Source organism: Pteropus vampyrus, unplaced genomic scaffold (assembly GCF_000151845.1).
Source record: "Pteropus vampyrus isolate Shadow unplaced genomic scaffold, Pvam_2.0 Scaffold24, whole genome shotgun sequence".
In the NCBI taxonomy this organism is placed as follows: domain Eukaryota; kingdom Metazoa; phylum Chordata; class Mammalia; order Chiroptera; family Pteropodidae; genus Pteropus; species Pteropus vampyrus.
In genome coordinates, this window is record NW_011888805.1 from 3,191,647 (window position 1) to 3,209,145 (window position 17,499).

General features: G+C 34.1%; 1 protein-coding gene across 1 annotated transcript in view; it reads left to right on the forward strand.

The window, feature by feature from the left end:
* Window positions 1-17,499, forward strand: part of SHPRH (SNF2 histone linker PHD RING helicase) — a 78,242-nt gene that overhangs the window by 17,932 nt on the left and 42,811 nt on the right. The window contains exons 10-16 of the mRNA XM_023528330.1: window positions 797-1,456; window positions 2,727-2,978; window positions 3,823-3,901; window positions 8,373-8,536; window positions 8,650-8,906; window positions 9,594-9,715; window positions 15,986-16,074. Of these exons, the coding sequence (XP_023384098.1) occupies window positions 797-1,456; window positions 2,727-2,978; window positions 3,823-3,901; window positions 8,373-8,536; window positions 8,650-8,906; window positions 9,594-9,715; window positions 15,986-16,074 (1,623 nt within the window). The remainder of the gene's footprint in view (window positions 1-796; window positions 1,457-2,726; window positions 2,979-3,822; window positions 3,902-8,372; window positions 8,537-8,649; window positions 8,907-9,593; window positions 9,716-15,985; window positions 16,075-17,499) is intronic.

Below are 17,499 nucleotides of genomic sequence, written 5' to 3' on the forward strand. Positions count from 1 at the left end.
AAAAAAAAAAAAAAAAAGGAAGAAAGGAAAGAAAGAGAAGGGAAGGGAAGGAAGAAAGAAAGAAATCTTCAATTAATGCCATTCATTCTGGGTCCCAACTCCTCTGTTCAGCCTCGGTTCTGACATCATTTCTAGGAAGCTGCTGCTGACACCTACCCTCCCATCACAGCCCCTCTCTGTTATATACCCCTCTTATGTCCTGTGGCATCATGTTTCTTTTTGCCATCCTCTCTTTTCCAATAGACCCCTTTGAAAGCAGTGGCTAAATATTCCTCACATTTGTATCCTCAGCACGTAACATGTTGCCTGGCATAGAATTGGCATTCAATTAATGATTGCAGGAGGGGGATACAAGAGGAAAGGAGAAAGAAAGGAATTTATTTTCGTAACTAGTAGATGAAATTTACTTTCTCTAAATGCTGTATTTTATACTTGGTATGTTTATAATTGTCCTAATTTGTATATTTATGTATTGTAAATTACGTCTTTTATTGATTTAGACAGACCATAAATTATAAGAGGTTAATACCAAAATATTAGTAGCTCCCTTTATCTTTCTAGTTTTTTTCTCCAAATCTTACGGATACAATAGTAAAGCCTGCCACTTCTTTAGGACCTGCAGACTTCAGGGAAGATTCTTATAAAAGGCAAATTGAAAGCCACTGATCAGGAGTGATTCTCCTCAGGAAAAGAGTAGCAGAGACTGGTTACTGGATTTTTATGTAAAGCACATAAAGATGAGAATTTAATTTCAGAAATATAACTGTTGGAATAAATTAAATAATATTTTTCATAGGCAGTATGGAGTCCAAGGAAAATTCAAAAAGAATCTAGAAAATCAGGGAGCAAGGACACAGATTCTGAATACTTGCCATCAAACACCTCTGATGATGATGATGATCCTTACTATTATTACTATAAGGCCAGGAGAAATCGTAGTAAAATTAGGAAAAAGCCTATTCCATCCACAAAAAAGGGAAAAAGTCAGCCTAACATCGATCTCAATTCACAAGATCACTGTCCAGCTACCAGTGACTCTGGAATTACTGATGTTACTACATCCAAAAGTAGGTGTGTCTTTGAAGTCAAGCAAGGACATGCAGCAGAGGACCATGCTGAATCTCTAAATCCTATTGGTGCTGATGTGCCACATTCTCATATTGTGAGTCCCTATAATTCCTCCGATTATCGCTTCGAGTGCATATGTGGTGAACTTGACCAAGTAGACCGTAAGCCTCGTGTTCAGTGCCTGAAGTGCCACCTGTGGCAACATGCAAAATGTGTGAATTATGAAGAGAAGAATCTGAGGATTAAGCCTTTTTACTGCCCCCACTGCCTTGTTGCGATGGAGCCAGTGTCAACAAGAGCAACTCTGATCATCTCACCAAGTTCCATCTGTCATCAGTGGGTGGATGAAATCAACAGGCACGTGAGGTCATCATCTCTTCGCGTGTTGGTAAGGCTGTTTGGGCTTTTTAAAGGAATGGGAAAATATAAATTTTTGCTTCCTCCTGATAGTTTTTATAATCTTTGTCACTTTATTAACTTAATGAGGTAATGATGTTAAATCAGAACTTGAAGAAGAAATTGAGAATATTAGAACAGTACACTATTCTCTCCTAACATCAGAAGTGCAGAAGTTAAAGCACTTTTAGTGAAAATATATGAAAGCTTTTGAAAAAGTTCATCATGTAGATGAAAAAGTCTCTGTATAAGCATTTATTTTCTCACAGAGAAATGCAGTACAAAGGCAACGTTATATAATAGTAGCTACTTGTATGATCTGCCACCTCTTAGCTCCCAAATCATCCTCTGACGCCTCAGTTACTTTATCTGTAAAATAAGAAGTCACTCATTCAGCAGCTATTTATTGAACACCTATTATGTGCCAGGAAGTGTATTAAGTTCTGAAAATAGGATCCTCTCATAGACTTATCGTGATGATTAAATGATGTTATAAAGTGCTGGCACGTAGTACGTCATCATTCACTGTTACTGTTTACTAATGTCAGTGTTCTCTTCTTCCCTTCTTTCAATCCAGATATTATTGCAGGTTTTCTATATTTCAGCCACTATCATAGGCATGGAGAGAGAATACAGTAATAAGTAAAACCCCATCTTTGCCATTGAGAAGCTCTGCTCTGTGGGCTAGACAGAACTTGGTTTGAATCCTGGGTCTACCAGTTTTGAGCAAGTCACTTCATGTTTCTTACATGTAGAATAGGAATGATAACTACTAAAAGGATTGTTGTTGACGCTAGGCGATAAAGCTTCGCACAGTGTCTGAAACATAAAAGGCATTCAGTAAAAAATAGCTCTTCCTGTTCTAGTTTTTCATGCCTTGTGCTTTTGCACATGCTAGTAATTTCATCTACCTATATACCTACCTATATGTCCTTTTCTCCTTTTCTCCACCTGTAAGAACTCCTAAATGTTCTCCAGGATCTACCTCAGATTCTAACTCCTCTCTGAATTTACCTTCTCAGCCATAGAATTGGTCTTCCCACTATGGTGCTCTCACATTTTCTTTGGTTTCAGTTCCTTTCACATTGCTTACATTATTGCTTCCACACTATGATGTCTTTCCCTAGACAGGTATGGGGTGTATCTCATAGCATGTTTGGTCCTATACAAATAGAAGGAGCTCAGGAAGGATGTAAGTGAGTGATATTTCACTTATCTTTGATGAGCCTTTCTGCAATAACTCTGTGCTGATTATTTCCTAGGTATATCAGGGAGTGAAGAAAGATGGCTTTTTACAGCCTCATTTTTTGGCAGAACAAGATATAGTTATCATCACCTATGATGTCCTCCGTTCAGAACTAAATTATGTAGATATCCCACACAGCAATAGTGAGGATGGGCGTCGCTTACGGAACCAGAAGCGCTATATGGCCATTCCCAGCCCCCTAGTAGCTGTGGAGTGGTGGCGGATCTGCCTTGACGAAGCTCAGATGGTTGAATGTCCCGCTGTAAAAGTGAGAATTTCTGCTATCCTTTCAAGGGCTGGGAAGAGAAAGGGAGTAAGGGATTGGGGGAAGCTGTCCATACACAACTTAACAATTTAAGTGTAATTAACCACAGTGTTGATATTGGCCAAAAGTTTGCTGTTAAATGCTCTACATTTGCTTTTCTTTTGTGCTATGAACTACATAACCCTTAGGAATTATTTTGGTACTCTGAATCATTGCCCTGTATGCAATGCCCACGAACAAGATGGCAGTCTGTGTCTGACGAAGCTCAAAGTGAACTCTGTTTAGGGACTTTCGTAAGCATTTTTGCTAAATGGAAAGCTTATCACATAGGCTATAAAAAGCTTTAGGCCAAAGTTGACTTTGTCAGTTTTTTATCAGAGAGACCAGATGGTAACAAAAATGCTACTTTAGAATATAGAATTTGGATTCAGCCTTTGTCATATGTCTTTGTTCTGCCTTCTTTGGCCAGTCTGTAACCTGTCCTGAATTTATGAATTACATCTGTCAGTACAGTGGTCCACATCTGAAGGATGGGGTGAGGATGTAGCAGTTATTCAGGCAGCCTTTTCATTCTACACATACTTGAACTACCCTTCCTCTTGCTGGGGGTGGGGGTGGGGGGTAGTCGATAATGTGGCATTCTGCTGCTAAGGAGAAGCACTGTACCAGAAGCTGGCCAGTTGAATATGGCATTCAACACTGAGTATGGTAACTTTTAAAGCAAGTGCATCTGACCTGAAGCATAGGTTTAGTGGGCTGTTTTCATGAGTAAATGTTTTCCTGACTTCTGCATTTGTTTTTGTTTTTGTTTTTTTTTGGTTTTTATTCCATATTTCACACTCATCAGGCTGCAGAAATGGCTCAGCGTTTGAGTGGGATTAATCGCTGGTGCATCAGCGGGACTCCAGTACAGCGAGGACTGGAGGGTAATGTTTATGGTTTCCTCACATAATGCATAGATTTGAAAAGCTAAAATTTTTTGAGGGAAAGGCATTGTTATATTTAACCTGTACTGAAATCCTTATTTGACTGCATGTATTTATATTTGACTCCTAGTAGTTTCAAGCATTTATCTTTTTAAATGGAATCAGGTGATCTTTGTTTATATATATGAGGACATTTATGCAGTGAACAGTCCCATTGTCCTAAGGTGAAGAGTTATTGTACGTGCCTGAACTGTAGATACAGGTTCCAAAGTGGTAGGTAGAAAACAGGAAGAACTTAATAAGAGTGGGGGTGTTGGGAACATGCACACTAGTGAGTGAAAGAAGAAAAAGGAATTAATTTCAGTTGGCTGTGTCTATAAAAATAAGGACCATAATTTTCATTGCCTGAACCTATAAATAATGGGACGATAATTTTACTAATTGTAAAAGTTCTAAGATATACTATTAATAACATTATCATATCACACCATATGGTTATACCATTATTCCTTCAGCTTTTCCTCTTCTTGGATATTTAGATTGTGTCTAGTTCTTTTTACACACGCATTGTAACTCATACATAATCTCATTCATATAACTTACTTTTTTTCAAAGACCAGACATTGTATTTTTAAAACTTTTGTTCATGTTGTGAATATTTAAAATTAAAAGTTTAAATGTTTTGCATAATAAATTTTCTGAAAAACTATCATTAAAATGTAGTTAAATTATAAAATATAAATATTCGCGGAGTCCTGTGGCAAATATTTATCCTTAAAACTTTTTGAAAATTCAAGTTTTTGTATATTGTTTTCAGCAGAGGAACTTATCCCTCTGCTAGAATAAATATATCAACATCCATTATTGTTGGATACCTTAAAAACAATATATTTTGATGATTATTTTAGAAGGACAGATGTTTTCTAGGCAGATTTTATAAGTGCATATTTAAATATTTGTGTAATTTTAGTAAGTTACATTAAGATACATTTTTATAAAAAAAATCAGGCTAATTAAAAGGCCAAATTTAGTAGTATGCTGTTACATTTGGAAAATGCCCAAATTGTAGATATTTTAGATATTTAGGTGTTAATAAGATCTCATTCAGCTTAAAAATGAGCTGAGAGGGTACAGAAAAAAGAAAATGACTATCACGAGTTACATTTTTCTAATTTTAGGAAGTATATGAGCAATAATTTCTCAATTCTCTGGGTACATTATTTTGGATATATAAAATACTGGCAGGTGTTTTGAGCACTTGTCACCATTCTGCAAATTCTTGAGAAAATTTTTTTAAAATAGCTTTATCGAAGTATAAATGACATATAATAAAACTGTAAATATTTAAAATGTAAAATTTGTAAACTTTGACATAGGTGTATACCCATGATTCTATTTCCACAATCAAAATAATCATCCCCCAAAGTTTCCTCCTGCCCAAGTGACCTAAAAAAGAGCTTTTCTAAACTGTCTGGAATTTTACTTTATCTTTTCTCTTTGCTTCCATAGCTCTCTGATGTGTTTCACACTATGATTCTTGCCATGTTTCAGTTCTTTTTGTAGTTGTTGCAGCGGGAATGTTAGTCTGCCGTGATTTACTATGTTACATTTGGAAGTTGAATTCTCATTTGTTTTCTTTTCGTGTTATACCAGCATTTCTCAACCTTAGTCTCGTTGACATTTTGGGCCAAAAAATTATTTTTTCTTGGCACCTGTCCTGTGTATTTTAGGGTATTACATCTACCCGACTAGATGCCAGGAGCACTCCTGCAGTTGTGACAAACACAAATGTCTCCAGACATTGTGAAATGCCCTCTGCGGGGCAAAATTCACCCCTCCACCTTCACCTACATGGAGAACCAGTATGTTAGACTGATAGAGAGAAATCAGATTTGGTGATTTATTAATTAGCAATAACTCAGAGATCTTGTGAATCCCAGATTGGCCACGTATTGAGCAAGGAAGTGAGGCTAGGATGTTTTCATTCTATAAGTTGCCAGGCCTTTAGTATGTTCCTGTTGGCAAGCTGAAATAATGTCAACCTACTTGGAAAGTCAGATAGGCAAGAATATTGCCGTTCCCTCCCACCCGCCACACCCCATGTCTATATAATGTACTTGTTAGTATAGTTTAATACAAAGCATTGGCTTTGGGGGGTAGATGAACCTAGGTTCACATCCTGACTTATTAGTTGTATGTCCATAAACAAATTACTTAAACATTCAAATTCTTATTTTCCTTATTTATAAAATAAGATGTTTTAAAGATTAATTATAATAAAGTAGGCAAAACATTTAGCATTTACTTGGCAGATATTAAATATTCAGTGAATAGTAACTACTTTAGCTGCTACTTTTGTTCTTACTTTTCATTTATCCATTTATTTTAGTTTTGTTTTTTTTAAAGGTAGACTTTGAATGACAAGTACTTCGTGCTGCATTTATTGGCTCATGCATTTATTTTTTGTGCGATACAGTAGTACGCAAGAAATACACAAAGTCCCTGACCTTATTAAGCTTACAACTTAGAGAGGAAAACATATTTGTTAAATACTTAGATATAAGATTACAATCAAGATAACTTTCATATATGAGATAAATATAAAATTCTAACTATAATAGGTTTCAAAAATATATATCTAGTTCTATGATGTCACATAAAAGGGATGCAGAGGGGAGTGACAACTGCACCAAGATTTGAAAAATTAACATGAGCTAGGTGAAGAAGGAAGGAAGAATTCTCTTTTATAGAGGAAACAGAAAGTATGAAGAGCATATGGCAGGAAGAGACCGAAAGAGTATCAGTGTGGCTAGAGTACAGAAAGCTAGGGAAATCATAGTGAGTTGAGAGATTGAATAGGTAGGTGTTCATTGGACCACATGGATATTGCAGACCATGATAAAGAATTTTACCTGTTTATTTTCTTAAGAATAGTAGGAGTCATTAAAAGGATTTAAACAAAGTGGTTGGGGATCATCTTATTAAATTTGTATTTTAAGAGATCACTGGTTGCAATGTGGGAATGGTTTAGAAATAGGCCAGAGTGAATAGGATATCAATTGGTTGGCTGCAATAAGCAATCCAGGCAAGTGATGCTGGAAATAGAAAAGAGTCAATAAGGGAAAACTAATAAGATTTAGTGATAGGTCAGGAAATGGCAGAATTTCTGACTTGCAAGATTTCTTACTGTATGGAAGGTGATAATATTTTTGGGCAAAAAAGATTATGTATATGATTTTGGCAAGTTGAATTTGAGATGTTTTTGGGACCTCAAAGAAGAGGTAGCATGTAGGCAATCGGATTGATTTGAACAGAAAATATAAATCTGTGGGTATCTGTATATAGGCAACTGTTCTTTCAGACGTTATGCTCAGGAACCATCTAAATAACTTAATTCAATCTATATGTTTATTGCCATCTTCAGAATAAAGGTTGTGGATAGGGTCATGGCATGTTTTTATGGCTTAGAATGTAGAACCATTGCAAACATATTTATCAATACAGAAAAATATAAGGAAAATTATGCTTAGCCATAATCTTCATTTGCCAACATAACCTCTGTTCCGATCTTTTTTATGTTGATGTTTATAAATTTGCACTCATACTGAATGCACGCCTAATTTTATATTTCTTTTATTTTCTACTTAACATTATATCCTAATCAGTCTTCCATGTTTAAAAATTCATCATAACATATGGAAAACTGCTAAGAGTATAATGTTAAGTGGTCAAAAAAGACGAATATAAAATTCGATATTTCCAATCAAGAAATACATATGAAGTACCATGTTTTAAAGCTAGCAAACACAAAACCTGTTGGATCAGTGGGAAGAAAGTTCTTACGGGGGATATCATAAAATTCCTTTACTTGAGTTACTTTCATTCTGTATATTGCTGCTGTGAATATCACTGTGTGAGTAAATCTTGTCTCTTTTTTATTATTGTCTTAAGCTTATTTCCTAGATCAGAATTATTAGGTCAATTGGTATGAAGATTATTGAATTAAAATATTCTCTATATTTTGTGATTAGTACTTTTTCTTTTCTGTTCAAAGTAATGTGCATCTATGTGCATGATACTTATGTATCTCTTGATCAGGCACACTGAATTGAGTAGTTTTCTTGTTTTACTTCTGATGGAAATTTTAGGCTTTTCAAGATTTGTGTAATGATTCTATAAACTTTAAAAGTACAAGATTTGTGTAATGATTTACAAGATTTGTGTAAACTTTAAAAGTACAAGATTTGTGTAATGATTCTATAAACTTTAAAACATAAAACATAGAGTAAAATAAATAATTGAATATAAGTCAAATTACAATTGACTTTCAGATTCAAAAGGCTGTACAATCTACATTTTAATTCATGGAAAGTATTATGGTCTATGTAATGTCTGTAAAAGTGATTATTCAACATTGTAATGAAGAAATATGGAAGCAGTATTCTCAGTGTGCCTTCCTTTTTATTTTTAGATCTTTTTGGGTTGGTGGTCTTTCTTGGTGTTGAACCTTACTGTGTCAAACACTGGTGGGTTCGACTTCTCTACCGCCCTTACTGCAAGAAGAATCCTCAGCTCCTCTACAGCTTTATTGCCAAGATTCTGTGGAGGTCTGCAAAGAAAGATGTGATTGACCAAGTCAGTAGAAGTTTTTATTGATTAAGTGTATTAAAAAGAATAAGAAGCAAAGTTGGGATGGAAAGTTAAATTTCCAGGTGAAATCTGTTTTTTTTTTTTCCTCCTCTCTACAGATCCAGATACCTCCTCAGACAGAAGAAATCCACTGGCTCCACTTTTCTCCAGTGGAAAGACATTTCTATCACCGTCAGCATGAGGTGTGCTGCCAGGATGCAGTCGTAAAACTCAGGAAGATTTCTGACTGGGCTCTGAAGCTCAGCAGCCTGGACAGAAGGACTGTCACCTCCATCCTGTACCCGCTGCTGAGGCTCAGGCAGGCATGCTGCCACCCACAGGCTGTTCGTGGGGAGTTCTTGCCACTCCAAAAAAGGTTTCATTATTAATTTCCTTCTACTGAATTGATAATATAGTAGTAATAGACAGTATTTAAGCAATTAGCTTCCTATCTCACAATTTCATTCACAGTTTTTTAACTGAGTTGTCGTCAGTATGGTGGTTTTCTTTGATATGGATCCCCATTTGTGAAAGAGAATCACATCATCAGAACTATTTTTATTTTTATTTTTTGTTAAATTTATTGGGTAACGTTGGTTAATAAAATTATATAGGTTTTAAGTGTACAATTCAATAATACATCATCTGTATATTGCATTTGACTCAAAGTCAAATCTTCCGTCACCTGTTTTTATGGCTTTGAACGTTTCTTTTAAAATCAGGACTGTTTTGGAGTTTGGGGGGGGGCGGGGTGCAGTTTGTTTGTTTGTTTGTTTGTTTTTTACTTTACTCCAGATATGAAAGACTTTTGTTCTTATATTTTTTGGATTATAGGGTTGGGTAATATCCGCAGTTTCAGGCATCTACGAGGGTCTTGGAATATATCCCCAAGGATAGGAGGGGACGACTGTAATGAAGTTAAGATAGTGATAACAGTGGAGGTGAAGAGAAAGATGCTGAAGACACTGCAAAGACTCAATAAGAGTCTGATGATCTTATGTGATGAAATACTCTCACTTAGGATTTTCTTTCTAGTTATACACAGTCTGCCTCTCTTTTTTAGTACCATGACAATGGAAGAGCTGCTGACTTCACTGCAGAAGAAATGTGGAACTGAATGTGAAGAAGCACATAGGCAACTCGTTTGCGCTCTCAATGGCTTAGCAGGCATCCACATCATTAAAGGTAGAAGGTGATTACTTTGTTACCTCTGACTCTTCTAAGTACTTAATGAGGAAGATTAGTTTTAATAGAAATCAAAATCCCCCAAGAAGAACACTCACATTCTACTGATTGTAATTTAAATAGATTCAACCTAATGGGGAGTTGTTATGTATAGTAACATTTCAAAAACCTTCAGAGTTTACATGTGCTTTCACCAAGCATTTCCACTTGTAGCTTTTGCTAGGGAAATTAGGATGTGAACAGAGATTTGGTTATAAATTATTAATCTTAGTGTATAATAGTGAAAAACTGCACAACCAAAATGTCTAAAATTAAGGTTAAATTTTGACATATTCAAGGGAATATTGGTCATTGACTTACAAAATAATGCTGTATATAAATTATTCTTTCCACAAATATTAGAAGGTCTGCTGTGTTCTGGGTATGATCTAGGTACTAAAGATGATACCGTAAAACAAAGTAAAGTCTCTGATCCTGTGGACCTTAAATTCTTTTTTTTTTTACTAAATTTGTTGGCTTGACATTGGTTAATGAAATCAAATAAGTTTCGAGTGTACAGTTCAATAATACGTTATTATATATATTGCATTGTGTGTTCACCACCCACAGATAAATTTCCTTCCATTAGAGGGAGATAGACAAATGCACACACACACATAATGCGTATGGTATAGTTGTAGTGTTATATATTACACACAAAATTTAAGGAGGTTAGGAAGAGAGTCTTATATTTTATGGAGAGATGTTTACTTGGGGTTTCATATCTCTCAAGGATCATTTTTTTGTTGTTGCCTGATGTCCAATTTCTTATAAACTATAGTTTCATGTATTTTGTCTGTTACTTTAGTTGTTTCAGGAAGGAGAGTAATTCCATTCTCTGTTACTGTATCTTAGCCAGAAACGAAAGTTATTTAACCCATTTCCTGTTTGCCCTGAGAATACTCGCTGGTGGCGCTTGTGGGTGCAGTGTTTACCCCAAGATAACTCGCAGATTATAGTCCTAACCCAACCCCCAGAGTTTGCCATGAAATATCTTGTTTTTATTATTATTTTCGCATCACTCTACTATATGGATACTCTTTGGAAACAAATGACATCATTCTATTTATAGCATTCTGTTTTTAGTAGTGGTATTTCCATTTACAAAATAAGGTAATTCTCTATCACTGAAAATGTCAAATCCTAGAAAACGAAGCATTCCTAGCGTGATATTAACATTGTTCTTGAACAGTTGTTAGCCGAAGATTCATTTGATAAATCCAATTTATGTAAATATTTGTTACATTAAGATTAGAGACAAGTTCTGTTTAGAAATAACTCCAAGAACAGTTTTTATATTTTATTTTTACATTGAAAATCAGTCAGGTTTGCTTCAGCCTCAAAGAGTGTGTTTATGTAAAATTAACGCTGGCAGTGGCTGCACTTTTTTTTCCTAAAGAAGAAATGGGTTAACTGATTCTTACAACAAGCACCATTTAGCAAACACCTTTCCATATAAATGTGAGACTCATTAGAACTATATTTCATAGGTTTTAGAGTAAAGATTAAACCTGTTAAGTAGAGACATTGAAACATAAATTCAGACTTCTATAGATGCAAATTTCACTGTCTGATATGGAAAATACATAAGACTCTGCAGAAAAAATAATTAGTAACATTGAAGAATAGAAGAGCGATAGTAACTATTTAGTGTGAAAAAAACAAAGAATTATGACTGAAAATTTAAAAGAGCATCATTGAGATTGTAGATAACTTCAGGTGTAACAATGAATACACTAAGTCTGGGAGGGCACAAATGGTTATTTAATATTTCAAAGTTTTTATACTATATATGAAGTGGCACAATATCACATGACGGTAGAATGTGACAAGTCAAAGAAAAATATGTGCTATACACCGTAAAGCAACTACTGAAAAACACAACAAAGAGAGGTGAAAATTAAGAGGAGATTTAAAAAAATAAATTCTCAATCAAAAAAAAATTGAATTAAAGGGAACAAAGAACAGATGTGACAAATATAAAACAAATAGCAGGATGATAGATTTAAACCGAAGCATATTGGCGATCACATTAAATGTAATAGTCTAAATGCCTCAATTACAAGGCAAAGGTTTGCAGAATAGATTTTTAAAAATTTTTAAAGCAATATCTAATAATATGCTGTGTACAAGAAACCCCCTTTAAAGATGCAAATGTAAAAAGATAAAAAAAAGATAGTATATTAACACTAATAAAAAAAAAGCTGGAGTTGCTGTATTACTGTCAGACGAAGAATATTACCAAAGACAGTGTGATTTCATCATGAGGAAGTATCAGTCCTAAATGTTTATGCACTTGAACCAGGGCTTCAAAGTAAATAAAACAATAACTGATAAAACCTCAATGAGAAATGGGATATAAATCCACAATTATAGACGGATTTCAACAACCCTTTTCAATTATTGACAGAACAAGAAGTTTTCTATACAATGTGCCTGAAGTATTGCTCTTAAGGTGAAGTGTGGATGCACATTGAAAACTTTACAGAAACATATAAGTGAAGCATGATGTTATTGACCGTGATAAAATGAAGTGACCTCAGATTCTTACACTTTTCAACCTGTACACAATGCAAATTTTATTAATAACTAATAATAGAAATGGGCATATTATTACATATTCTTAATAAACTGTTCAGACATAGCCCATGCACCTCTTCCTTCCTAGGACATTCCCTAAGAAACCTTGAAATTAATTATTGTTGTTTGCAAGTTTGGATCATCTATGATTATTCTTAATCATCATCCTTATCATCATTGCCATCGCAGTTGCTAAGTGTGCCTGTGGCTATGTAGTATCCAAACACCAGTCTAAAACATAAAATGGTCTGTGCTTTACAGTCTATAGTGAACAACTAAGTATGGTAACTTTTTAAATAGAAAATATTTTTAAAATTAAACTCTCCTTTATTTCAACTTGGAAATAATTAGGCAAAAATTGGGAAATTATGCGTCATGTTTAATATCAGTTTCTCAGTCCCAAATTAATAGAGTGGAATAATTGTGATTGAAATCTACAGAATACTTGACTATCACGCGTTCTTGGTCTTTAAAATACATGAATAATGAATATAACATTTAAAATATTTCAGGTCTTTAAATCCAGCATTTTATCGGAGAAATGATCAAATTTTTACAAGCATTTTATATTATGCGTAACACTTTCATATGTATATCCCATTTTATCCTCATAAATACTCAATGATTGAGGTATTATCATCCCCATTTTATATAATATAAGAAAACTGGAATTCAGAAGGCTTGGTTGCTTTCTCAAGATTATAGCTATTAAGTGTCAGAGAATTTGCCCTGGATCTTTTCATTTCAAATCAAATATTTAATGTTTTTATTTTTTACTATGTCTGCTTCTTTATCAAGTAGACACTTATAAACCTCAATATTATGCTGTCTATGGTAGGTTGAAACTCACTGTCAGAAATTACTAAAATGGAGTTAATAATATTGCTCATAGATTGTCACAATAATAAAAATAAAATTTAGATTTCCTCTTTTGATTCTAAAATTGCGTTTCTGTTTTTATTCTGTTAAGGCTCAGATTTCTTCACTTGGCCTATTTTCTAGTCTCCTTATCAGATTTATTCTTTTCCTTGCTATGAGGTTATACATCGTATGGGGATTGGGGAGAAAGGTTTTTCATCTGATCATCTCTGTAGCACTCTGACGGGATCACCAGGTAGTTGGCTCCTGTGTGGCGTAACACCCTGGCATAACATCATTGCTCTTTTCAGAGTTTCCAACGCATTCCACTATAGTTCTTGGTCTTTCTGTGGATGGAAACCATTGCTAATTGTTAAGAGAAATTCCCATCAGAAAGTTCATTAGTAAAGGCTATATTCATTTAATTGTAATTATAAACTTAATTGTGATGGATTTATTTCTTTTAGTTTCCATTGCTTCACAGGGATGTGTTAAACAATATACAATATACATTTTTTAAAGTAACATTACATATTTAGCTTACTAAATAATTTAAACTCTTCCAATGTAGAGATCAGACAATGAAGATCTGACTTCTAAAAGGAATCTAAAATTAATTTCAAAATCTAGAGGGATTTACTCATATACAAACGTACATATATGATGTACAATGCATATTCTAAGTCCTCATTGATTATGGTGTTAAAAACATGGTATTATTTCAATTTTGTACAGTGTCTTTTCTGTACATGTTTTTTGGAGAAAATTAGGTTGGCAATATCAAATCAAGTAGTTTGTTTCCTTGGAAATGTTAGTGCCATCAAGTGGCAAAGAATAGGTATTTCCAAATTTGGCTTAAACTGCTTGTATAATTTATTGAATATGCATATTTCTTTGTCTTCCCCAGAAAGCGTGTCTTGTTTTAATAAGCATAACAAATCTTCCCCAGAAAGCATGTGTTCTTTTAATAAGCATAAAAAATACGTATTATAGTGAATAGTTAAATTCAACTGCTTATAGCATAGTTTAGTCATTATACCTTCTTTAAAAGGTGTAGTAATTTTGAATTATTTAAATGAATTAGTTTATATAAATGATAGTATAAATACTAATAGAATCCATATGTCTTTTGAAAAGCTTCATGAGAATCCTCAAATCTGAAAGAAGAGCTCATTGTGTAAGGATAATTGAGTGTTACTTCTACATTTTAATGTGACTTTATTATTGTAGAAATAATCTTTTTTATAAAAGTGAATAGAAAGTGGCTGACTGTAAAGTTTATGAAAATGTATGCTTTAGAAAGCTTTGTGTTAGGTTATTGGTAGAACTAGATGTAAAGCAGCGGTATAAAAGCAAGTGTTTTGCACAACAATGAAAATGTACTTAATGCCACTGAATTACACACTTAAAAATAGTTGAAACGATAAATTTTATGTTATGTATATTTTACAATAAAGACATATATTCGTATTGATATGTAGTCAGCTTTGACTATAAAAAAGAGAATGAACAACAAAATTTACACAGGTGCGCATATAGAGAGAAAACACTCTGGCTCTGAACAAAGTCCTAACTCCACAATATTAGTGAAACTAGATTGAAGGTTTTTTTTAAAAGAAGTGGAGGGCAAGTGTATGTGTTGATCAGGAAATAAAAGCTTTTTTCCTCAATAAACTGAAACTAGAATGAAACTAAAACATCTCTATACCTTTTTTGTATTTCATGATTTTGCCACTTTTATTTTATTTACAGATGACCAGTTTTGAGTTTTTCCCCAGGCACCAAATAAGATGGGTTACATTATTCATGTTTTTAAAAATGTCTCATCTCTCCTTTCATTGAGGTGTCATCACACGTTTTCTGAAAGATCCAAATAATAAATATTTGGGGCTTTGCAAGCCCTAAGTCTGTCACAGCTACTCAGCTCTACTGTTACAGTGCCGAAGCACCCAGAGCCAAATGAGGATGGCTGAGTTCCAATAAAACTTTATTCATGGACCCTGAAATTTAATTTCATATAATTTTCACATGTCACAAAATATTATTCTTTTGAATTTTTTCAAACTATTTAAAAATGTAAAAACCATTCATAGCTCATGGACCCTACAAAAATGCAAAGTGTCAGATATAATCATGCATGGGCCATAGTTTGCCAGCCTATACTTTTAATTGATGCTTTTTGAAATACTTTACCTGAATGAACTGCTAATTAAGAACAACAATAACAACAACAAAAACCCGAGCATAAATCTCAAACTAATTGTGATTTGTGTGACCAGAAATGGAAAGAAGAATCCCTAAGTTTTTGAAACTTAGTTTCTAATTGCAATCCATTTTGGCCACCAAGAAAAACAATAGCTATCAAGAAGTGTATATTATTTTTCTGAGAATTATGTATAGAGTGGTCATAGTGTTAAGAATATTTGTTTATAAATACCTATAATTACCCCAAATTTGCCCTTATTTCAAACATCATAATTGACTACTACTTGTCACTCTCTAACTTCAATAAGAGGAAAATCATTTGTCCAAATTAACAGTTAATCCAGTTTATGTTTCAGTATAATTTTAAAACAAATATATTTGATTGGTGTTCTGTGAAATTAACAAAGGAGCTATCTTCAGCTTTTTTACTGGGGCATTTGTCTTAATACCAAGTTAAATTCCTTTTCTTAAGTAAATAGTGATTTGTTATTGTTATATTTTTATAGACATTTTTAAATATAGATAACTAGATCAAATTGAGAGCTAAATACATGACTTTCTTATTTAAATCCATTTTACTTAACTCAGGTGAGTATGCATTGGCAGCAGAACTGTACAGAGAAGTGTTACGTTCATCTGAGGAACACAAAGGAAAACTCAAAACTGATTCACTCCAAGTAAGTAAAAACTGTACAGTTTCAGGTATATATTTTACTTGTTTTTAAAGAAATAACTTTTCTAAATATGTAAGAAGATGAAGGGTAACAAATGGACTGAGTCATAATCTCTGGCGATGATGTTTGGGATTTGGTCTTTTTAACAAGCACTGTAGGTGATTTGCATATGCAGTCTTCCCTCCGGGTATTGGTTCCAAGACCCCTGCCCCCAGGATACCAAAATCTGTAGGTGCTCATGTCTCATATAAAATGGTATAGTTTTGCATATAACCTGTATTTGCTTATTGTCTGCTGTAGGGCATATCTACAGTCACTTCATTCGTGTGGATTTAGCATAGTGCTCAGTACATAACAGATTCAAGTTTTGCTTTTGGGAATTGTCTGTGACCTTTTTTCCCCCAAATATTTTGATTCATGGTTGGTTGAATCTGCAGATTTGAAACCTGCAGATATGGAAGGCCAACTGTACACGAAAGTTTGAGATTTTTCTCAAATCATATGACAGTTTTTGAATTACTACTATTCCATGTGCTTAGGCCAGTAATGGCACAAGGCTAACTAGATAAATCTAACCTACATTAGAAAAACAGCTTGAAGTATTAATACTTTGAAGAATGAGGTCAGCTTTATCACTTTGCATGACCATCAACATATTTATTCACACGGTTTTCACCAAAAATAATAGAAAATGAGTTAAACTCAGCAGTAGAACTAAGTAATAATAAAACCTGTCTAACGATTTTCTAATTTAATTTTTGGAGGCCTTTTAGAGAGATTTGGATATTTCAATTACAACATTTAAGTATTAAATCTCTCTGTTTTTAGTTCTGTTCAGTGGATTATATAGACAAGGCTCTCTAGCTAAATGATAGATAAGGACCGCTTTTATTAATCTGGAGAAGTTCAGGCTTGAGTCCGTGGTGAGACTTCTTTACCAATCATGATATAGATCTTGGGACCTACATGTTCACATGTGCTCCAGTGGGTATTAGGAAATGCGTGTGAGGACAGAGGAGAGGAGAGAAAGTTAAATACAAGTCTACTTCTATCTGCAGCATGGATAAGGATTATAGAGGGCAGGCCATGGGCCTTAAGCAAATGTTTGCTTCATGGAGGAAGGAGGGAATGAAAAGGTGTGTTCTTGAATAAAGGTAACAAAAATAAAAGAGTGGACAAGAAGATAAGTCCAGTATGCTTGAGTTCCAGAGTAAGCAGTCAGCGTGGTTCTCACAGCCCCATCTTCTGATAAAGCATGGCCTACTGGGTGTCTTGTTCTGTTCAGTCAGATAAGCCACTCTGTTCCCTTGGCATAAAACATCTAAAGGGATAGAGAGAGACAAGTATTCCTCCCATTCTGTTCTACCACTTTATGCAGAAAGCACCAAAAGTCCTCTTCCATGAGCACACAGAGACAAGGGAAGCTGA